We start from the raw sequence: 23,609 nt of genomic DNA, 5'->3' as shown, positions 1-23,609 counted from the left end.
TAGAGAGCCTTCGTGCGAGGCTTCGCGAGGATTTCTCGCGAAGGATCGGCCCGTCGCGTCATCCTGCGCGGGCGAATGTTTGTTTCAGCTACGGTCGATACGACTCGTCGGTCAAACGAGACACTCGCGAGTATCCTCGACTCGGACATCGTCGGTCGAGTACTTTTTTGTTAATTGGGTAGTGATCTCGTTTCAGTTAGAATGACCAAACACGGCGTGACAGTAGAGCCGTGACAGTTAAATAACAAATTTATCGTCCAGGCAAATTAAATGGCACGTACACACACACACGCATGGGATAAGTAAAATCCGATATCGAAGAATTAGGCAGAGATTGTTGCTCTTTTTAGCATCGTAATCGAGTTTTTAGCAATTTAGTAATTATGTATCTCCGACAGTTGTGTCTCAAGTCAATTCCGAGGAAACGGCGATACTCCAATTAGACCACGCGATGACGAATGCACGAGTCGTTTCCGCCGCTCGTCGCGTATGACAATGAGACATCTCTTCTCGGGATCCTCTTGCCGGATGATCCAAATTGCGCGGCCCATCCGAAATGAATTCACACGTATATGTGCGACTGACGCGAAGGATGCATTGTTAAAACAACCGCGATCGAACGGCATTTACATCCGGTCGAGTCGAAAATGTCAGTGTGGAAATATCACCCGCCGCCATGGGGAAGCTCCGTTCGATAAAATGCCGATAATGCAGTTTTTAAAACGGGGCCTCTCCTCCTCGTCGTCGTCGAGGAGCTTTCTCTCTCTTTCTCTCGTTGGAGGTTCACGCGAGCATGCAGAACCTTTTGAACGGACGCAGCATCCTTGAAACGTAATTCCAGCCGTTCCACTGACATTTTCCGCGGATGTATTTTTACTGTACATTGCGTAATTGCATCTAACCGGCCGACAGATCTTATGCGAAAGGGATGATGACGGTGATGCCGTGCCACCACCAATGGTGGCCGGGGGGGAAGTGCTCGCGCACGTCCACGTGGGCGGGAAAGGGTTAAAGTTGAAATTAGACGGCTTTGACGGCTGAACTTTGCTAATGATCATTCGCACGAGGCAATGTGTGACGTTCTTGGAACCAGGTGTGTTCTCCGCTTAGCAAGGCGTGATATTCCGCTAATGTTGACAGTCGAAATTAGCCCTTAAAGGGTAGCGATCGATGAGAATGTAAGGAGCGCTTTCACGTCACCGTCGCGCCGGTCAAACTGACGTGATTCTCGTCCTCGGTTGAACAACAAGCAGAACGGAGAATTAGACGAGTACGAGCGCGATGTAAGGACGGAGGGATTTGTAGGGATTCATCTCACAGGAACTGCAGACCGTCGCTTCCCATCCTCGTATACGCTCCGCTCAATCTCCTCGAGAGGGATCAAGATCTCGCTGAATTCCTCTCTGCTCCAAGAGAGCAATCGGGAGGGAATCTGCTTTTTACTTAGAAATGAGATACACCGCGCAGCGAATTTCGTTTTACTTCGCATGCAGAACTTGAGTTTGCTACACGAGGAGAGATGGTCAATAATTTCGGGAGGGAACTTGCTTCTTATTTAGGAATGAGATGTACCGCAGCGATAGAACTTCATTCTATCTCGCATTTAGAAGACTCGAGTATTCCACTCCACGAGAGAGAAAGAGAGAGAGAGAGAGAGAGAGAGGGAGAGAGAGAGAGAGAGACGATCGCTGAGGAAGGTAAGTCGATATAAATTTATTCCGCGGAGTTACGAGTCCCAGGTTTTCCGAAATTGGCGCGGTTATTCGTAAATTTGCCAAATTCTTTCCTCCGTGTTCGCAATCCCGCTGAAAACTCGTCGTCGCGAGCGTCCCGAATTTCACGGGTAAGAATCGCGCGTAATTGAAATTGCAACCGGCGACGAAATTCGACGAAATTGCAAGAAATGACTGGATAAAAAGGTCGTGCGTCTCGCTGACGTTTTCTCCCTTTTCTCTCAGCCATTCGGTCACGCGTCGTCGAGTGACGCAGGAACGCTGGAAATTGAAGAAAATGAAGGATAACCCATCGGCCCCGATTCATCATTAAAGGGAAGACCCTCGTCATTGATATTTATCGACAACGACCCCGTATTTATAGCGAAATTGCGGCCACTGAATGTCCCCACGATACCCTATAAACTTTTATTTAAACCGTCTTTTTCTAAAATCGATACTTTGAGCGAAATTAATCTGCCACGCTTTACGGGCCTCACCCTGTAACATGGGCTCGGCCGCTCGCTCGCTCGCTCGCTCGCTCGCAGTTTCTCAACCTTCAAAGGTCTCCGCCGGTGACATATCGAGAGACTATCGCTGAGCGGTATTTCCCATAAATGCTCGGAACCTTTTCCTATCTCCCCCCCCCCCTCCCCGTATAGCTGTGCGCCGTTTTCCACGATCTCGTTTTACGTGCCCCTATAATAAAGACGCAGATAACCGACATATGCGGGGTCTCTCGCGTGCGAGAGAATTTGTCCGCAGATTCGTGCCGGCCGACCGGATATCGAATCGTCCCCGCCGAGGTAAAAGTACCGTCCGTTTTTTTAATACAAGACCTTTGAGTACGACGCGTAAATGCTTACAGATAGCTCCAAAATTTCGCGACACTTTGCCCGCGCGGCAAAAATCCTTCGATCGAATATCGGAATATAACATCTCGCCTTTTTTTGTGAATCGCTCGCGACGAAAGTCTCTTCACGACGATCTTGGCGAATAGATAATAGTGACGTATAATGGTAATTGGGGGTATTATCAAATATTACGGTAACGACATATTTCTTTTTCTTTTTCTTTTTTTTATTTCGAGAAAAAATTACGCGCGAAATAATCGTGCCTCTCCCAGCCCCGGAGATGCCATCTTCGCGCGAATTGATTTGACAGCAGAAGTTTAACTGAAGCTTCGTTTCGTTTCTCTTTCTCTTTTTATTTTACTCGCGAGTTATAAAAAGTTTCTACGACTCGCGAGCGAAACAGAAAGCAAAAAGGAAGGCAGGAGAGAAGCGAAACAAAACTTTCTATTAGAAAATGCCGCGATGCAGGCAACGTGAAATATCCGAGGGAAAAGTCGCGTCGTTTCCTACCTTCGACTACTAAAGACCGAAATTATTGCCCTTGCGACGGATGAAACGTCACGTTGGAAGAGACGACGTTGGAAAAGCGGCGTTCTATGAATGGAGGCGAGCCTCGGATCAGTCGGCAAGCAAGGCCGACTAATTATAGCGTTAGTATCTCTCAACTTCGTTTTGTACATTAACCATGCACCGGCCACATATACACACGCACACACACACGCGCGCGCGCGCGCGTACGCACGCACATACACGCGGGCGCACGCGCGCGAACCCGACCACACGCGTGTACATTATGGAACGTTTAGTGTCGAGATTATGGTCCGACGATGGAGGACATGACCCATTTTGATCGTCGTCGTCGTCGTCGTCGTCATCATCGTCGGTAAGCGCGCGGGGATGCGAATTCAGGACGGCGTACGTGCGTCACGCTTACCCTTGTCCTGCTGTCGACACCTGGCATGTCGTACAACGTCCGCCGACAAATTACGCAGAGGCGAGCTTACGCGCGATTCACGAGCTTTATCGAATAAATAAGTCGGAAACGTGAGGGAGGGAGAGAGAGAGAGAGAGAGGGAGAGACAGAGAAAGAGCGGGACGCCTGTGAGGCACCAAACGCACACGAGACAAAACGAACACGAATCAAGAGTCGAGGGACGATTCTTTATTGTATATTTCACCTCTCAAGATTCTTCAATGTTCCCCACGCATCCGGCTAAATAACGTGCTAATGGAATCTGAGACTGAGTTTTTTTGAAAAGCGCGGGGGGAGGGGTAGGTTGGGATTTTCAGATCGGTGATTCGATGGCATTCGAGATGGTTGTTGTTGAAATGAGCGAGAGGGCTTTGATCGTTCAATCGCGTTTGATGTCGTCTTCCGACGGATTTTGGTTATTCGGATACCGCGTGATATCTCGATTATATGAGAAAAAAATTATTTGACGATGAAAAGTCGGATTTAAGCATCGCTTGAAAGGTACAGCGCTGAAAGCGCGAGCTCTCTACATTGAGAGAGCGGACTGCCGATTTGTCATGCTTTGTTAACGAAATGGACTTAGGAAGGGATCTCGACGCGAAACGTGGTCGTCTTTTAAAATTGAAAGACGCAGAGAGAGAGAGAGAGAGAGAGAGAGAGAGAGATGAAGATATTTTTACATCGCAGACGCGTGTCTCTGTCGCGACGACAGTCTAAGCACGAATTATGCCGCAGTCCGTGGTGTGCAGACTCCGCGCGGGAGCGCTTAAAAAGGCACAATTAAACTAAAAGTGTAACTCACTGGTGACACCGTAAACAGACAAGGTCGCGAGCAAATGTATAAACGCCGAGTGAAAGTGACCGCGTCGCTAATTATCACGATGAAAGAGAGTGGGCGTGTGTACGCGTGAAGGAAATTACATTCATAGCGCGTACTATTGTGGAAGTTGAGAGCAAACGCGCCGACAACGTCCGCCCGGATGCGTCAGCTCCAAGTTTCCGAACAAGCAATTGATAGTAATTTCGGATCTCACGGGCGTACATCTTTCCGCCGAATTAAAACGGCATATCCCATTCAACTCGTTGACGCGCGATCCAGTTTCCTTCCGATGTTGCTCAGTTCGATGTATGCTCTGTTCAGTCCGTTTAATCTAAAATAATGACACATATATGCGCGCGCGCAATTTGTCGAATGGTAATTGAGATTTCATGTTCGCGAGATTCGACGAGGCTGATACAGAGGATGTTTCGATAGTCGCATATGTAGTTAGTTAAATCGATTCAACGATTGTTATTTCATCTTTTTGCTTGCAATTTATCATTGTTTTATTATTTGCGCACTTGATATCGAAGGTGTATCAGCGGCGGATTGATTGCGCGCAGTCAATTGCGGGCGAAGCTACGTCTCAGACACGCGTGATCTCGCAAGATCACACTGTTGTGTGATGATAATACACAGACTCTAAAGTCGGAAATAATACGAATGTGAGGCGATTATTGTTGGTTGTTGACTGTGAGCATGACAGAGCAAGCACTTTCCTCGTACAATTTCTATAGACACGTATCGCGTGTGAGATTCGTTGTATTTCTACAGATTATATTTCTTGAAATCTCTCGCTCACGATGTACGAAGAATCCATAGAGGAAACTTGTGCAACGTAGGCATCCGATAGATTATGTGTACTTTATTTTTCTTTCCTTTCTACATCATATTATTTTTTTTCTCTCCACACTATATCGTGCTGGGTAACCTTGTGTTGTATGAGATATTTCTGTGTACATTAACGTCTTCACATAAACATGACGTATACACTACGTGCGTACGCAGCAAAAAATAGATAAACGTAATTGCACAAGTACAGATTGTTATAATTGGCGAGATTAATTATAGTGCGAATAAAATGCAAAACAGAAAGAAACAGTAAATTCTTCATGAGAATCACAATTGTTTACGTGAAACTGATAAATTTGCCCCTCATTGTGAGTGTGATTTCGACAGACTTTGTCGAGACGAGACAAGACGAGACACTTACTAATATCAACTTCAAGTTACTTAGGCAATGCGGAATTATATATCACCCGTATTGTTTTATTGAAAATATAATCTCAAATTATTTGACGTATGTATATACGTATATAATATATAATGTATAAGAAAAGAATTTCCATATCTTTAGTGTATTGAACAACTACTCAATGCTACCGCTAATTTACTTCAAGTCAAAACGTTATAGACCATTATACTCGTAAAAAAACGTGATATAAAGAAGAAACTGCTTAGAAGTATTTTTCGAGGGAGCCTTTCAGCTTGTGCGGATCTACGTTAGGGCCGTGCCGTTCGACGACCTTGCCATCTTTGTCCACGATGAACTTGGTGAAGTTCCATTTTATGAAGTTGCCCAGTAAACCGCCTTGCTCCTTCTTCAAATATGACCAGAGCGGATGCGTTTTATCCCCGTTTACGTCTATCTTCTCGAACAGGTCGAACTTCACCTGCGAGAGATGTGGTAAATGTGTGCGTTACAAACTTATTTCACTTCCAGAGGAAAAAGAACGATAATATATGTGAGAAGAAATTCACTTTGTGGCGATCAGCGAAACTGCAAATCTCTTCGCTGTCTCCCGGCTCTTGTCCGTTAAACTGGTTGCAGGGGAACGCCAAGATTCGCAATCCTGTAGAATAACAGAGTTTAAATGCCGGATCGTTCCGTTGCTCAAACAACTCAACGACGAATTTCGCGTCGCACGAATATTAACCTTTAGATTCGGCGTACTCGTCGTACAGCTCGTTCAGCTCTTTGTAATTGGTCGCTGTAAGACCGCACTTCGAAGCGACGTTCACGATCAAGCACACGTGCCCTTTGTACCTGACCGACCCGGTAACAGACGTCGTTAACAGACATTTTTGTGACAGGCGCGACACATTCGCGATACGACACGGGTTTATACTCACTTGGACAAAGGGACTTCCTCTCCCCTGATGGAGTTGGCCGTAAAGTCGTAGATCGACGTGGCCGATTTGTAATCCTTGTTTCCGCTCATTGCCGCTGCAACTGTGCGATTGCAATCGTTAATATTTCGTCGAGAGATACGCCGCGTCGCGGCTGGGAGAGGTAATTAATTTGACGAGTCGCGAATGTCAATTCGATTAGCGTCTTTTAGCAGTGAATTCGCGAATAGAGTGTCGTGCAAGGACATTTACTTCGCGATATGCCGTTAATTCGTTTTCTACGTCTCTACGTTAATAATCGCGATGCAAAAGAGAACATACGGGGAACGTTCAAGGGAGAAAAAAAGAAAATAGCGGACGATCCCCAAGCGCGCCTATCGTTGCGATATCAAACATGGAACAACATTTCCGATTTATGATTTATGCTTATTGCGAGAGTCGTGTGTTAATGTATCATGCATGACCATCGCCTTCGAAACGAGCGGCAGTTCAATTTTTCATGCGGGAACTGATTAAACGTCGCGTGTAAGTGACGCCCAGTGCGATCCTTGGAACATGGAATAGCACGAAGCGTCGAATAATGCAAGCAAAATTATCGCAACGTCGTTGTGCACGAGCGGTGATGAAGGATGCCGACTGCGAGCAAGACGGCATCCGGAAAATTCTTCCTCAACGATCGCCGCGATGCCGCGATCGCTTGATCGCTCTTATTGCGAGAGCGAAACTATTTTCGCGTCGCGCGTTAATTGCTAATTCACAGACGTGAATTCGCGTCCTTCTTACACGGGCGAGTAATAATTCGCGCTTCGTTTCGATGGCGATCGGTAGCTTAACATTCATCGCTGACGGGAGTGACGGGGCGGGAGATATTTTGCGACGATCACCAAATTACGTGCCTGCGAAATTTCGGACTACGTGTGCAAGGCCGATGGGTAGGATGAATCTTAAAACGAGCATTTCCGGCGTAGCGCGAATCCGCTCCTGGAACTGTCGATGCAAGAAGTCGGTGCTATAGTATGATTTGTGAAACTACGGAAACATGAAGAATTCAGGAGACACGCCAGCCAGAGCTGGTCGCTTCTTTTTTCCTTCACAGATGTGTCACCAGCATTCGTGTCATTTATACATAGAGCGTACATGAGTCGTTACATTTTGTTATCACAGCTCGCGATAATAATTTAGCGATTAGATAGCCTATCGTGTGTGGGCTTCCGAACGGCATGAAATATTCAGTTTTCCCGAAACATGTAGAAGAAGATTACAATTGTCACAGTATCAAGATGACCGATTGTCGCGAGATCGGCGGAACTGATAGAAATCAAGGAGGCGATCGTGAGTCCTTTTGTTCTAGCGAGAATTTGCGGGAAAAAGCGAAAAGTTGCTTTTCGCCTTTCGGTTAGCGAATTTCCGCTCTTCGCGAATTCGCGCTAGAGAAGAAGACTCACGATCGACTGCCAAGTTTTCTTAAACTTAAACGCGATTATAAACCGGAAGCGTTTGATTGCAACGCCAGCGGAAATAGAGATTTATTTCGGGTGTCAAATTTCAAAATTAAAATTCGTCGTTAAAGTTAAGTTTCGAGTTTAAAATGTTAGAGTTAGTTACGATGAGAGAGAATACGATTTGTCAGGGGAGTCACTTTGGAGACGCATAAGCAAATCGTAGAACGGCGAGACCACCGTGGATGGACGACGCGCGGCGGAATTGTCAATGAAACATCATGACTGGCGAATTCGGTGTCGAGTGTTATCGGATCTGCGCAAATCGATGAGTGTCGTGCAAATAAAAAGTTTCTAAGGTCAACCGCAAACGGCATGTAGCGCCATGAAATTTATATTTTAAACGGAAGGAAGAGCAAAAACGAACACAAATTTTTCTTTTTTTTTTTTTCATATTTTTTTCCATACGTCAATCCTGAACCTTGCTTTCAGAAGTTATTTTATCCTCACCAATTTCGTCCTAGTGCGAGCGAATATGAATTAATTTATTTTCGTTTTTAACGATGATCCATGACCGGACACATACATTCTTAATCGCCATACTTTCCTCGTGGAAACGTTGCGATTTGCACGCGGGACTCCGCGCGTACAATCACTTACGAGTGATCTTTTCCGCCGGACGCTACGTACGCTCGATATCTGTTAATTAAAGCAGCTCTCTCAATGAACGCTGGAATATACTGTGCGAGTACGCCGACGTCGCGCATTGCGCGAACTCCGCAATCGATAGCCATCTACCGTGCGCCGGTCTAACCTTTGGAGATCAGACCGGCGCGCCGATCAGTCGGTGAAATATCCGCTTCGTGAGATCGATGTCGCAAAGTACTGCGGAATATCCGAAGCGTATCTTGGAACATCTTTCGTCGTCGTGTCGCAGAACATCCGTTCGCGTTGGATCGTTCGTTCTACTTTACACGTGTTTCGCGTGTTACCGGCGGAACAGAAAAAGAGATCTTACCCTGTTGAAGACTGTGTTGACGACGAAGACGCACCGCAAGAACCTCGATATAAACGTCGACACTTGGTCGCTGCTTCGTACTAACTAGTCATGTCACATAATGGTCTTCAACGCGCATGTGCAGTAACTCCGTGGCTACTGATGCGCTGCCATGAGAAATCCTGCCGGGAGCCTTCGTGCGCATGCGTGAGCTAACGTATAGCTGGACAGCTGCTTCCAGGGCCGGATGTTTCAGTTTCTTAACCCTTTAACGCCCGACTTTTTTTTATAAGTGTTTTAAGAATAAAATTTGAGTTTTTTTGGACTGAGACTATAAGTGGTGATAACCAAAAAAAAAATATCAGAATTTTATATTGGTTCTTCTTTTATCGTTCGTTTTCTGTTTATTGGTAAATATGACTTGGATCCTAAAAGCATATACGAAATGAGCTACTTATACAGAGAAAAACGAAGGATATCTACACGACATAACTCTCTGATAGTCAGCTTGACATTTTTGAGCTGCAACTTTACTGTATTTGTGAGTGAAGTTCATCATTCAGAGCGTCAAGCTTACTATTTCAGAAGAATATCTTATAGATCACCATTTAGATAGTCAATCGTCCCGTTATTTTTCGCCGCATAAAAAGCTGTAATTTCGTGTCCACCATATTGGATTCGACCCATTTTGAATTTCTGTATTCTTTTAATTTCACATTTTGCATCTGAGAAAGCTTCCAAATGTATAAAATTATAACAGATATCAATCTATTCATTTATAATGCACTTCTAGATATCAGTAACAATGCTAACTATGCCTATTTGGAATTTGACAAAACATGTTATCATTAAAACTGAGTTAAAAACAGACTAAACCGAATCTACATACAATCTATATACTATTTTTTAGAAGAAAAATCCACCTTTACACTGCAGGTATAAAGAAAACGAAAATACCTCCTTTTTTGACTAAGTTATGGATTCTTAAATGCGTTTGTGGTAACTATAGTTATCAGTAGGCGTTAAAGGTTGAGTTAACTGATAAGTTAAATCATAGTGTTTATCTTTCTTTTTCCTTTAATTTAAACGAAGACAGACATATATGATTTAACTACCACTAATTCACTTACCAAGGAGTTGGAACAACCTGCCCTTAGGGCTCTCTTGCAGTTTTTTCCGCGTCTTTTTCTTTCTTCCACGAAGAAAGATAACGCGTATAGTGTTATATTTTGAAGTGCATTATATTGTCTGTCATATTAACATACAATATAATAAAGTAAAATAAAGGCAATTTTATTTCCCCTGATTACGCATCACTGCTTCGTGTTTGTCGTGGCGCTCCAATAGCGGATCGAATAGTTTCGAGGTTTCAGGCGCAATATAATTGGAAAAGTGGCTGCTATGAAAATATACATGAAAATTTCCCACAACTTGTCGCTTTAATTTTCACAAAAGAACATTATTAACGTTGTTCACGGTTCTATCCAACGGTGATTGATTATGCGGTTGGTTATTGGCGAAGGCAGAAAGAAAGCGATGAAATTGAAGAATATTGTTATACTTGAATATTCACATGATCTCCATTGGTTATTAATTATTTATTAACATACACATGCGTAAAAATATATGATATGATATGACACACAAAGATTGTGTTTAAAATGAAATGAAATATTCAATCGAATTTCACATACATAATCTTTACATCGGATGAATTAGAATTGTTTTTGAAAAATTTTTAAGGATTCTCAATGTGCACATTCAGACATGATTTCTAATGAAGACCTTTCGACATCACACACAAGTAGCAATCTTTGATTTCCTAATGATTTCTTTTTCAGTACGTTGGTACCATGGAAGGTGTTCAGACAAGAGTTGAATCAAGTACATCCGATCAGTTCAGGACTACAGGCGATGGCACTGAAATCCACGATAGATCTGACGTGCAATGACTACATCTCCAACTTCGAATTCGATGTATTTACGAGGTAAATGTGCAGACGCAATTTTTCTACTCGCCGCTATGTGTAATATGCACCGAGTGCGTCGTTGTCGGTCAAAAAATATCGAGACAATAACGTGTCACAATGTGCGTTCTAATAATATCTCCTGATTTCACAAGATTGTTTCAACCATGGTCGACCCTCTTGCGTAACTGGAAAATACTGGCTGTGACACATCCTGGCTACGTGGCTTTCCTCACGTACGACGAGGTGAAGGCGCGCTTACAAAAATATTGTATTACCAAGCCCGGGAGTTACGTATTTCGATTAAGCTGCACGAGGCTGGGACAATGGGCAATTGGCTACGTCACGTCTGACGGTGATATTCTCCAAACGATACCGCATAACAAGAGTCTATGTCAAGCGTTATTGGACGGTTACCGGGAAGGCTTGTGAGTATATCTTCGATAAGAACACGTTAAGGCCAATTTACCCGGGCACTAACTTATTAGTCCTCTTGCCCACCACACGTTGTGTATTCACTTGGTACACGTGTACGAAGATACACACGATAGAATTTGATTTGCAGCTACTTATACCCGGACGGCAGGAATATAAATCCAGACTTGACATGGGCAGTGCAACCGACGCCGGAGGAGCACATAAAAGTGACAGCGGAGCAATACGAATTATACTGCGAAATGGGTAGCACATTCCAGCTGTGTAAAATCTGCGCCGAGCACGACAAGGACGTGAGGATAGAACCTTGCGGTCACCTCCTCTGCACTCCATGTCTCACAGCTTGGCAGGTAGCAGTACATAATCTTGTGTTAACATTTCGTATTTACGCTTGTAATTTACGTTCTCATTCAGAGCGCGATCAATTCTTGGACAAACCTTCGTACAATGATACCAGTCGAGCTCAATGCTCGACCTGTAATGTTCATCATATTTTACGTACGATATACGCGCGCGCAAGCGACATCGCATTAGTCTAATGTTAACGTACGTATGATCTGTCTGCTTTGCAGGATTCCGAAGGACAGGGTTGTCCATTTTGTCGAGCTGAGATTAAAGGCACCGAGCAAATCGTCGTGGATCCGTTTGATCCGCGAAGAACGCATAGACCCGGAGCGCATTCGGCGTCCGCTAGTAACGCATCAACCCCCACGCGGGATCTCGACCCTGACACCGAGGTATCCGACTAGGAATAGCCATCCACCTTCATTATTAAATGTGTTCTATGTATAACAACATCCCCGCAGTATGCCTCATTCTCAAGAATGCCTCATACATTTCACATGAGATCTCGCGTTTTGTTGTACGGTCGTATATACATGTCACGTCATTTTCATAGGTCTACCGTCTCGATTGTGCCACACCTCGTGGCGGGTATACGCGGTAGTCTTCTTCGTTTTATATATACATATATATATATATATATATATATGTATGTATATATAGAGACATCTTTCTTAGGCAATATATCGAAAGAGCTACTTACGTTGATCGATCAGTTCCGAGAATTATCCTCGGGGAAGTGTAAACAAAAAGAAAAGGGACCAAATTGCACAGGGAGACGTGGACTATATAAATGATTCTCTGCCGAGTTCGTTGTCTCTTTCCGTTTATGTTCCGTTTGCAAAAAGTCAGACGTAGCATGCCGATGGATTAATGATTATTCGACCGTCAACCGATCGATCAGCCATATCTACCGCGCATTTATCTTTTTTTTTTTCAACTAACACAAGTTTGAGAGATTGTTAATATCGCTTAATTACAAATTTCATCGATAATACAAAGGCTGCCAAGGTAAGACTCGCTTCTCTTGCATTTCATTAGAAGCTAAGTCGGTGACTTAATTGTATGGCCGATGGTCGCTGAGTCATTATGACCACGTATAAGCAGTCATGTAGCCTTCAATCAGTTTTGTCATTTTTTTTTTCTTTTCCGTTGAACTCTGACGTGTTAATCTGTCAGCTGAAAAATGTATCAGGCGGTATCATCAATCGGATCAAGGGAACATTATCGATTTATTCGTAAACAAAAAAAGGGTTCAGTATGTTCACTCACTGACGTCGCGACAGTATCAGTTTTCTCTTTCGGCTCATAAATCTCATAATGCATGTGCATATGCGTATTTAAAAGCGTTACTTTTTATTTTTATTTCTTTTTCTAAGTATGTGCATATACAAAAGACTTTCGATGCCTGAAGATTATTAGACATATTTATTTATGCAAATGATTATATATAATTTATAGTCAATGACATGAAATAGCGTGGCTTGTGTTCAAAACTAATCAATGCGAAGCACACGAGGAAAGAGCGCTCTGCAACTCCAAACGAAAAATTTCGGTCATATATTATAACGCACTGTTGAGACCGCATTCATAATTTTTACTTGCTCGATAGGTCGCAGAACGCGAACAGAAGTAAGATTTGGATAGAGCTGAGAGTATTTTTCGATTATCGGAATTTGCAATCTAAATGCATTATTTAGAACATACCTGTAGCTGCGGACGTCGACATCGTCCTTAACGTTACGGTTTACCTTGAATTGCATATATTCGTATCGTTCCTTATACTATTATTTAACGACAAGACTCACTTGGGACATTCGCTATCACACTTGCATTTCCAGACTTTACTGTGATAACGAATGACGATTTTATCGTGAAATAATATGTTATAATCTGTATATCGAAATCGAGAAGGAAGGGAGAGACTTTATATCAAACCGTTCTATACAATTAAGAATCTAAAAGTAGCTTTAAGCATTCACCACGATACAAGAGACGAGGAAGAGAGAGGGAGGAAAGAGAAACAGAGGGAAAACATGCGATGATCAAGTAAAGTAGCATGCACTTTAGCACTTAGCGTATAATCGAAAAGACCGTTCGCGCAATCATTATGTATCCCGTTGGAATGTATTGTGTACCTGCTGGCGGTAGGCACGAATGTGTAACTTCATGTTAATGTCACATCATTGACACGGGAACGTCGTTGTCGTTGGCGACATCGTTTTTCCTGCACACACTCCTACGTTAAAATATTAATTTATTATTTATTCCGTATTTTTCGTGTCGGGAGGAAAAAGGAAACGTGGTTTTCGACAGAGGATTTTGACAGCATACACACGCATACACAGACACACACTCACACACACACACACACACACACACACACACACACACACACACACACACACATACAAACACATACGCACGCACACCTTGCGCTGAGTCTTAATACTGTGGTATTCTACGTACGTTTTAATATGCAAGAAACATCTGTGTAAAATTTTGTACGCATAATGCATGCACGTGCAACTAAACTTAATGCGGTGTAAGCAACGATTGATCAATTTCTTAGCACAATTATTGGCGTATCGTCGATCTACTTAATTTAGTCCTCGTAAGCTTCACCGACATATTTCGAATTTCGTAACTCGTTCCGAAGGCGCCCCGTTTATATATATATATATATGTATATAATATATATATATGTATATAATATATATATATATATACACTGCAATCAGTGAGAAACGAGATGAGGAACACGCTCGAGTGTGCCCGCGACACAGTGTTCCGCGCGTTTTTTTCAGCTGTTTGCGCAACACGCACGCTCGACGTATTAACGACGACAAATCGGCGCTTCGCTAACCGGAACGGAGCTTCTTCTTATATCACGTACGTGCGCCGCGTCGAACGGAAGGAATTTCACAACGCGAACGTAATTCCAGCGTACGTCTGCCGCGCGAATATTAGCATATTATTCATTGTAAAATACTAGGGACTTGAGAGAGTAATACTTTTTTTTTTTTTTAATAAAATTGTATTATCATTACACTCTGGGAGTTACGCTCATGTGTGTATACAATACCCCTCTTGCTGGATTCTAGCTTTGCTCTACGATTCCGCATCAGTTGCTCCAGCAACAGGGAAACTCGAAACGAGAGAGAGAGAGAGAGAGAAAGAGAGAGAGAGAGAGAGAGAGAGAGAGAGAGAGGGAGAGGGAGAGAGAGAGAGAGGGAGGGAGAGAGAGGGAGAGAACCAAGGTGTTACCTCATTATATCGTTCGCATGATCGTTTACTTTTATTTCATAACGTTATCCACGCACTATGGGGCCACATTACTCTACCCGCTGCATGATCCAAACTAATCGGTAATGTACATATCCGATTGAAGGATGGTATAAACCGCGTATAAGCACCAGTAAGTGCAGGTAAGTGACAACATGCATTATGACCATCCGCTTTTACGCTTTGTAATTACGCTCATATTAATTAACTGACGTTACTCGCACTCGATTCGATTCGATCAGCGATTTATATTATGGACGAAGGACGACGAAAGACACTCGACCGACCTTCTCGTTTCGCTTGAGTTTCTCTCGCTCATTCTTTATCAGAGCGTAGCGATGGCATTCCCGAGAAGAATACCCCGAGTTACTTTCCGATCACTCGGCAGATCTATTGATTGCGTTGAATACGTGCGACAAACGTGAAAGATCCCTCATTGCGTCTTTGTGTTTTCTTCATCAAAACGAGATACAGAGAAATGTCAAACGGCATACAAGTGACACGCAAAACATCTGTACAAAGTATAGTTTAACGCTACGCTTGGAAGGGCAGCAGACGATTCATCGCTTTATTCGCTTCGAGGAACTCTTCAGGAAGCGTTTAACCATTCGGGAGGGTCCGTCTCTCTCGCGGAGGACAGTCTCGCGCGTAATCTCTCTTCGAGTATATAAAATAGGTGGTATAGTTATCATTTTCCTTTTTTTCTTTTTTTTTTTTTTTTCCATGGAATCCGTGTAACATCGTGATCGTCATGCTTGTCTCGCCCTCTCACACTTTTCGATAAACAACCCCTTCGCTCTGAATTGACGATTGATTTAACAATTGCTGGAAGAATCGACGCTTTGTGAATGAGATGCGGTAACGTGAGGTGGTTTAAGATCGGCATTAGGAGTGACTCCGGCGCGGTGAAGAAAGGACCTTGAGAAAGAGCATCTGATAGAGTGCTCATGAGGGTGCTCTGCTGAAATATTCCTTCCTTCTCCGCTCGCACGATCTTATCTTGCGATACAGGGTAAACCACATAACTCGAACGCCCATTCGGTGATCGCTGTTAACAATGAGCTGATCCTAAACATCTTGTATAAATATGTAACTCGATTACGACCAGGTGAGACTACTCTTTGCACAGCAAATTTGTAGATCGCATTCACCGGCGAGGAACGGGAGTAGAATTAGGACCGTCGAGTTATATGATTTTGTCATCCTGTATGTACGGATATTTATATTGTCTAACACTTTGCAACGCGTACGTACGATCGAACAGACGTGAGTACCATCTTGTTGTATGCCGAGACACAGCGTTAACCCGTGCCCTTCTTCCTGCCGAATGTTGTAGGACATAATGGCGCTGTGCAACGGCAACTGCGGTCTCATATGCGACGACTCGGACGAGGAAGACGACTCTAGTCCCACGAATTCGCCGGTCCCACCGCGGAGGATCCTGCCGAGTCCGCCGTTGCCACCTCGAAGAACCTCACCTACACCGAATAATCATCTTAAGAACGGCCGTCACCTGACAGTGCCGAAGGAGAACGCCCCGCCGCCGCCAACGGTCACCGCGGTAATAATGAATTACGCCGACACGCCGCAGAATAACAAAGGTAATCAAAGGTCTAATCATCCATTCCAGAAAGCAATTCACTCGAGCTTGCTCCTCGTGACGAGTGACTGCGCTCCCTGTGTGATATTGCTATAAATTATATTCGAAGCTCAGATTTCTCCAGGTGTTACATTCAAAGAATGAATATTCAAACATTCAAATATATCAAGTACATTGATACTAACTGTACAGAATCTTGTTGCATTAAGCTCGAATTGGAATTGGAAAGTTCAAAGTCAAATTATTCGAGGCTTTGAATGCATCAAAGGTCTGTCCTTCCCGCTCCTTGGTAAATTAACTGATAGTTAAATCATATATGTGTCTTCGTTTAAGCCTTTAACATAAAACTGTTAAACTGCTGTTAAACTGGTAACTATAGTTACCAGAAACGCACTTAAGAATCCACAACTTAGTCAAAAAGGGAGATATTTTCGTTTTCTTTGCACCTGCACTAAGGTAAAGGTGAATTCTTCTTCTAAAAAATGGCATATAGATTGTATGTAGATTCCTGGTGAAGTATGTAGAAACCTGGTGACCTACAGTTTTTTATGCGGCGAAAAATGAAGGGACGATTGACTATCTAAATGGCGATCTATAAGATATTCTTCTGAAATGGTAAGCTTGACCCTCTGAATGATGAACTTCACTCACAAATATAGTAAAGTTTCAGCTCAAAAATGTCAAGCTGACTATCAGAGAGTTATGTCGTATAGATTACCCTTCATTTTTCTCTGTATAGGTTGCTCATTTCGTATATGCTTTTAGGATCCAAGTCATATTTACCAATAAACAAAAAACGAATGATAAAAAAAAACCAATATAAAATTCTGATATTTTTTTGTTTGGTTATCACTACTTATAGTCTCAGTTGAAAAGAAATCAAATTTTATTCTTAAAACACTTATTATAAAACGGTCGGGCGTTAAAGGGTTGAATTGAAGGAAGAACAAAGAGAAACATGTGACTTAACTATCAGTTAACTTAGCAAGAAGCTGGAAGAACCGGCCCCAAATGTTGCTATCTCTCTGTTCCGCTTCGACAGTGTCTTTGTCGATCCACAGTGAACGCGGAGGCGAGGTACGACATGCTGCATCGCGCGTCTTCTCCATCGCCGGTGGTACCGCCGATACCGCCCGCGCCGTCGGCAGCAGTGAGAGCTCACGCTCGTCGTTCCCACGGGAACCACACGAACACGTCGCAGCCGCCGCAACCGCAGCCGCAGCCGCAGCCGCCGACGTTGCCGGAGAAGCCGAGTCGCGCTGCTGCGACCAGCTCGTCGACGCCAGGGAACCAGACGGGCACGAGCAACAACGTGCCACCGGTGCCGCCGCCCTTGTCGGCACCACGACCACCGAAGGCCGGCAAGGAGAGTGCCCGACAAGATCACCATTACGAGAACACGATCGTGATCCCCGGCACGAGACAGCACGTCGTGAAGAACATCAACCTGGAGGCGAACAGAGCGCGTTTGACGGCTCTGATGAGGGGCAGAGGCGACACGGTGAGCGGATCGGTGACCAAGCCGGAGCCCGCAGCGTATGAGAACGTGAACGTTGAGCACATCACGAGACTGACGGCGCTCGGATTCACGCAGGACGCCGTGATCAGGGCGCTCGGTATCACTAGGAACGACCTCGAGATGGCTTGCGACATACTGCACGAATTCGCCACGAAATCCTCCTGACCAGGTACTAAGGGAATCGCAACGATTAGACCGACGAGTCTGTCAGAAGATCATTGAACACGTTGACTGCGCTACGGTGGTCACCAGTGACCGGCGCTACGATGATGACACCGCGTTTCGAAGTTAATTAGATAGTACGGCCACGGTAGGGAGCCAAAGGAAGAAGCTGACGGAGCGAGTTGCATTGTGACGTCGCATCTTTGCCGATTCGAATTTGAGTCGAGCGTTGGGATATAATCAATGGAAATCAGCGTGGCGGTCAACGTGTTGAAACACATGCGCGATACGTTGTTATGAGTTTCTCGTTATACTTATGTATATATACGATAAAATCTGCCGCAGGGCCAAATGCCGAGGTCTCATGACCGGCCTTACCTGCCAGACGGTACTTTTGACAGGGAACACGCGCGGAATCCTGCAAGTCCCACCTCTAATGCGTTCACAGATACATCGCGCGTCCTCGCGGAGCGTCTCACCACGTCAGTGCAGTACCGGAGACTCGACAGTGCCCGACAGTTTTGAATTTTGATTTTTGAGAGACATTGACGAGCGGGGGAGGTGGCATCGCGGCGATTCCACTTGCGGGCGGTGAGCCTACGGAGATGCTAACGAAGGAGAGTCAGGAGAGAGTGTGCAGAACGCACGCTTCCAACGAGAGAGAAGAAGAATCTTTGGAGTAAGTTCCGGGAAAATATCCATCGGACAGACACACACGTACACACTAACCAACAAACACACCATCGACCTCGTCGTATAGATTTCGCGTAGATATTTCTCTCTCAGGATGTAGCGCGAGTCTGCGGGGCGAATTGTAAAGGAAAAATTCCAAGTATTCTCGTTTCTTGATACGTACAAAGAAGACTGGCCGTTCCGTTGCGACGTGTATGCGAGTAACACGAGTGACAGTGTTGAGTAAAGAAAAGGCGACGACCGACCAAAGGTGATTTTACGGCTGCCGAAGTATTCCTCCGCGAGCTATATATAGCGACTAGTAGTAAGCCCTATACTTTTTTTTTGTCTTTAGTACCTCTCTCGCTTTAATTACTACATTTCGTTCCTCAATATACTTAAGATAAGGCGCGTTTACAAGAAGAATTTGCTTGTACGTCTACGAAACACAATGATGCGGAGAGAGGAAGAGAAAGAGAGGCAGAGAGAGAGAGAGAGAGGGGGGGGGAGGAAGGAAGAGAGGAAGGGAGAAAGCGAAAGAGGCGAAAATGAAGAAAGAGATGGAGTATAATGAAAAGACGTGTGTATACGCTACGCGCACAAATTTAAGATGCAGCGGAAGAAAAAGCGCTCTTTGAAAGTCTTCGGCCATCTAATTTTCCATATTTTATATTTTATAGCGTACCTCACACGACACACAACGAGCGCGCGCGATTCCCACGCCGACGCGTCTAGAAATGACGACATCGTAATCCGCAAAGGCAATACAATATCTTACCCGAGTCGACATTCGTATCGCGAATAAGTATACACATCTGTTCAATAAGATATACTCTACGTAGGCATCGCGTCAGAGATTCGTTAGACACTGCGTTTACGGACATAATAAATATATATGACGTTATATAGTACCGCGAGACCGAAAGTACGTAGACGAAAAATGCCTGGCATCTAATTTTGTAATTTCCAGTTCTACAACTTGTTCTCTCACGTTAAATAGAATAGTCATATACGGGGTGGCCTATTTTAATTCATCCACTCGAATATTTTTAAAAGTGAGACCGGCAGGCAAAAATGTTTTGCACAAAAGTTACATGGTTTTACGAGGAACATAAGACGGTGGCGATAATTTGACCTTGGATAGTCACTTGAAGATGACGTGAAAATTACCTTCAATTTCTTAAACCCTTATTTTTCATTGCATATATTTGTGGCTTACGTCGAGAGCTTTCGGAAACGCCAGTCAACGCACAGTGAAGAATACGAGATTCCGTTTAAGAAATTAAAGGTGACCTTCATGTCACTTTCCGAGGTTAAATTATCGTCATTGTCTTATATTCTCCTCAAAACCATGCAATTTTGGTCTGAAATATTTTTGTCTGCCGGTTTCAGTTTTCAAAATATTCGGCTGGATGGATTTTTTTTAAAAGAGGCCGCTCTGTATATAGACACACACACACACACGCACGCGCACACACACACACACACATATGTGTATGTATGTATAGCTATTTAATGTATATTACGTAACGTCCTCCACATTAGTACTAGCGTAATTACATTGCGCGAATATACCTCGGAAAGGATAAAAGTAACACGATAACGATTCAGATTGTATAAAATTGTTATGCTTTACACTCATGATTTCCGATCTTAGTTTCGAGAGACCACCCGAGCCGAGACACGAGGTCAGCCTTCAGAGCATGTACAATTGCGATACTGATACAACTGATATCACTTGAACACAAGTACACGTCTTGGTTCGCACGTAGGGTTGCCAGATGTGAAATGACTATTTCCGGGACATTTTTTAGGTGACGGTTGAAAAATAGGTTGTTAGAGAATTTTAGTTAAATTTGAGAGATAGAGGGGCAAGACGGCTATGGGATGCCGCTGTGCACTCGCAACAAACAAATGCATAAATTCCGTGCCAGCAGAGAGAAGTTTGGACATAAATCGTGCGATTGTATTTTTTACCACGCGAATGGCTTAGTTGACATCAATTTTCTTAGGTGGCACATCGAAAAATTCGACCCTATAAATCGCGGTCATAAACCGCTCTCAGGTTTCTCTCTGGTACCAATTAGAAACATGAATGTTATGATTATGATTTTGTTGAAATTCTGATTTTCCGGGACAAGCTTAAGAATTCCGGGACAATCCCGGAAATACGCAGACACGATCAACGACTATGATCAACTTGAAGTCGGTTTCTCGCCGAAACATCAAAGAAAGGAACGTAGACACGCTATAACTACGATCGGCTGGTCGATATTTCGACGAACATTAAAGAAACGTAATACGTGATACGGATACAATGAGTGTAGACGTGACTTATCCTGTCCAGATCCTGCATCGATTTGCCAACATGGGATCTCTCGTTTTATTCAGTCGTATCACTTCGTATCTGGCAGTCATGGCTGATGCTATGGAATGATCACAAGAGAAAGTGATAGAATAGATTTTTATAAACAAAACAGTACGTTTTGGAATCCAGCGGATCCCCATCATTTTAATAGATTGAAAAGAAATGATGCACGGAAGGAAGTTGCACGTGACACCGGAAGATCAGCTGAGCAGTGCAGAAAGAAGATAGAATATCTTCATCATCATTATCGCCATAATTATCGCTACAAGTATTTTCGGTTGATAGATGTTTCCGCCCCGCAGCGGAGCACCCACCCAACAATACCGAATCCAAGTCGATCATAGTCGTATCGTTCCTGCGTATCATCTTGATACGCAGATGCGATACAGTGTCTCGTCCACACACTTGGCCGATTACGATACGGTGATACGACACGAGTCTGCACCTACTTTTACAGACTAGCTGAGTGTATCTACCGAATGTGTTACTTAGATTCGTGCGTGTGAACACGCGGCTCTCATATCGCGTTGCGCCGATCAGAGAAGTGAACGATTCTGTAGCGTCGGTGATACTTCAAAGTGTATGTACGCGCCGATTGCGATTTCAGGTTCGCAGATGAATTCAAGGGAGGAAACTGCGATCGAGTTTCGTATTAACACTTGGAGAGATACCGAGGACACGAGTTGACGTTCGTGTGCGAGTAACGTTTGCGGCCAGCGGTTGCGAGTGTTAACGATAAATAGCCACGGAGAGAATCAAATCGAGAAGCTAGAACGGTATCGAGTAAATAGCGCGCAAAAGAGTCCGAGCGCGAAGACGATAACGGGAAACGTATTTGCGCGCAAGTTCGTTGAGACGTTGCAATCGCCGCTGCTGAGTCGACAGTAGCGCCGTCGAGATACGCTGTACATGTTACGCTTTACGTTAATTTATGCCTCGTAGATGCTCAAACGCGTGAGGAAAAAGGAAAAGAAAGAAACGAAGGAAGGCTATGACCTGGCGAGTTAGACGGCAACATGCGTGTTCTCGTGACGTTCGACGATGATCAAAGGTGGCCACGGTTCTCTCGCGTGCCACGCTCACGAAGTATGTGTCGTTCGTCATAGTGATAAGGCGATTAGCGTGCGAGCGCGGATCGATTCCGACAAGACCGTGCACATTTTGCGCGTGATACCTGTTGCGCCGGTCGCACGAATTAATTACCTACCTCGCGATTATACCAAAGGTTACGATGTGATTGTCCGATAAACGCATTGCGAGATAACGTTATCCGATGTCACATTCGTTAGCGACGTTTTAACCCCCTTTCATCACGTTGTAACATACGCGGGCACGGGCGAAGAAACATACATACATCTAAACGTACTATGTATATACAGGGTGTTTCAGACCATCTGTTCACCCCTTTTATTTTGAAAAGGGGTGGAAAAGGGGTGAAAAGGGGTGGAAGTTGGGAAAACATATTTATCACAAGAGCCCATCCGAAGTTTCTGGTATTTTCACTTTTGCGGAAACTTCCGAAAATACTGGAAACCGAAGGCAGTTTAAAATTTTTAAATAACATGAGGCGATATGGGTATCGTTGGATGGAGCTTTTAGAAAGAAACATTTTTTGCTTGAAAAAAAAAAATTAATATCACTCGGAAATGAAAAGATGGTTTCAGATGTTCAAAGTGCCACCTTGACGAAGACGTCCTTTGTCTCACATTCCCCCAAAACTATTAACATTAACAAACACTTCTTCACTCGAAAAAAAAATGGTCTGAAACACCCTGTATATGGGTGAGTGCAAGTTTTGATGGACCGTGACAAAAATGGACTAAGCAGATTTATTGAAAAGTTCTATCAAGAATGATTTATTCTCATTTTGCCGAGTAATCGTCTTTATTCTTTACTGTCTTTGATGCATTATATATCTATATGTTTGTAAGCGCTGCTATAAAACTGGGTCATATCTTTGAAACCTATCAAAACCTTTGGACTCACCCTATATATATATATATATATAAAATTATATAAATTATATAAAAAAAATATATATAAAATTAACACATATAGATGCGATATTCCGTAAATCCCGTTGAGGATCTTTCTCCTCTCGGACGTCCTTCGAGCGCACGCGAGGTGGACGTACCATCGCGCTGTTCATCGTACGCGGCAATTCACTGAGGAAATCGGACAACGATCGGCGGGATCGGCGGAACGGATTCAGGGAGATAGATCGCCAGCGTCACCGAGGAAATTTAGCCGCATGATCTGCGGACACACCTTGATTTTATTCGCTCAGCATCCCTGTGCACGTCACGCGTCAAATCGCAGCCACACCATCCATCG

At 43.9% G+C, this 23,609-nt stretch overlaps 2 protein-coding genes and 1 long non-coding RNA gene across 9 annotated transcripts in view; 1 reads left to right on the top strand and 2 right to left on the bottom strand.

Moving 5' to 3' along the window:
• Cbl (E3 ubiquitin-protein ligase CBL) overlaps window positions 1-22,905 on the top strand; it is a 32,980-nt gene extending 10,075 nt beyond the window's left edge. For 3 of the 6 annotated variants that reach the window (XM_025298583.1, XM_025298579.1, XM_025298580.1), the window contains 7 exons: window positions 10,767-10,913; window positions 11,048-11,320; window positions 11,458-11,680; window positions 11,900-12,064; window positions 16,291-16,555; window positions 17,616-18,242; window positions 18,581-22,905. In XM_025298583.1, the coding sequence (XP_025154368.1) occupies window positions 10,767-10,913; window positions 11,048-11,320; window positions 11,458-11,680; window positions 11,900-12,064; window positions 16,291-16,555; window positions 17,616-18,238 (1,696 nt within the window). In that variant the 3' untranslated portion in view covers window positions 18,239-18,242; window positions 18,581-22,905. The remainder of the gene's footprint in view (window positions 1-10,766; window positions 10,914-11,047; window positions 11,321-11,457; window positions 11,681-11,899; window positions 12,065-16,290; window positions 16,556-17,615; window positions 18,243-18,580) is intronic. The other 3 variants (XM_025298582.1, XM_025298584.1, XM_025298581.1) reach the window with 2 other exon arrangements.
• On the bottom strand, window positions 5,255-9,107 carry Gtpx1 (glutathione peroxidase-like 1). 2 transcript variants are annotated; one of them, XM_011154180.3, is made up of 6 exons: window positions 8,947-9,092; window positions 7,386-7,476; window positions 6,493-6,592; window positions 6,297-6,406; window positions 6,121-6,212; window positions 5,255-6,032 (listed from the first exon to the last, which is right to left on the bottom strand). In XM_011154180.3, the coding sequence occupies exons 2-6, from the start codon at window positions 7,444-7,446 to the stop codon at window positions 5,817-5,819; spliced, it is 579 nt and encodes a 192-aa protein (XP_011152482.1). In that variant the 5' UTR covers window positions 7,447-7,476; window positions 8,947-9,092; the 3' UTR covers window positions 5,255-5,816. The 2 variants fall into 2 exon arrangements, with proteins under 2 accessions (XP_011152482.1, XP_011152483.1); XM_011154181.3 differs by lacking the exon at window positions 7,386-7,476 and having other exon boundaries at window positions 8,947-9,107.
• On the bottom strand, window positions 15,652-16,343 carry LOC105191069 (uncharacterized). Its single transcript, XR_850419.3, has 2 exons — window positions 16,209-16,343; window positions 15,652-15,779 (listed from the first exon to the last, which is right to left on the bottom strand). It is a non-coding gene; the product is annotated as an uncharacterized LOC105191069 (long non-coding RNA).
• Window positions 22,906-23,609: the final 704 nt, after the last annotated feature.

Source organism: Harpegnathos saltator, unplaced genomic scaffold, assembly GCF_003227715.2.
Source record: "Harpegnathos saltator strain DR-91 unplaced genomic scaffold, Hsal_v8.6 scaffold225, whole genome shotgun sequence".
Classification (NCBI taxonomy): domain Eukaryota; kingdom Metazoa; phylum Arthropoda; class Insecta; order Hymenoptera; family Formicidae; genus Harpegnathos; species Harpegnathos saltator.
The sequence above is the reverse complement of the archived record's forward strand: the minus strand, read 5'-3'. Positions and strand labels throughout refer to the sequence as shown.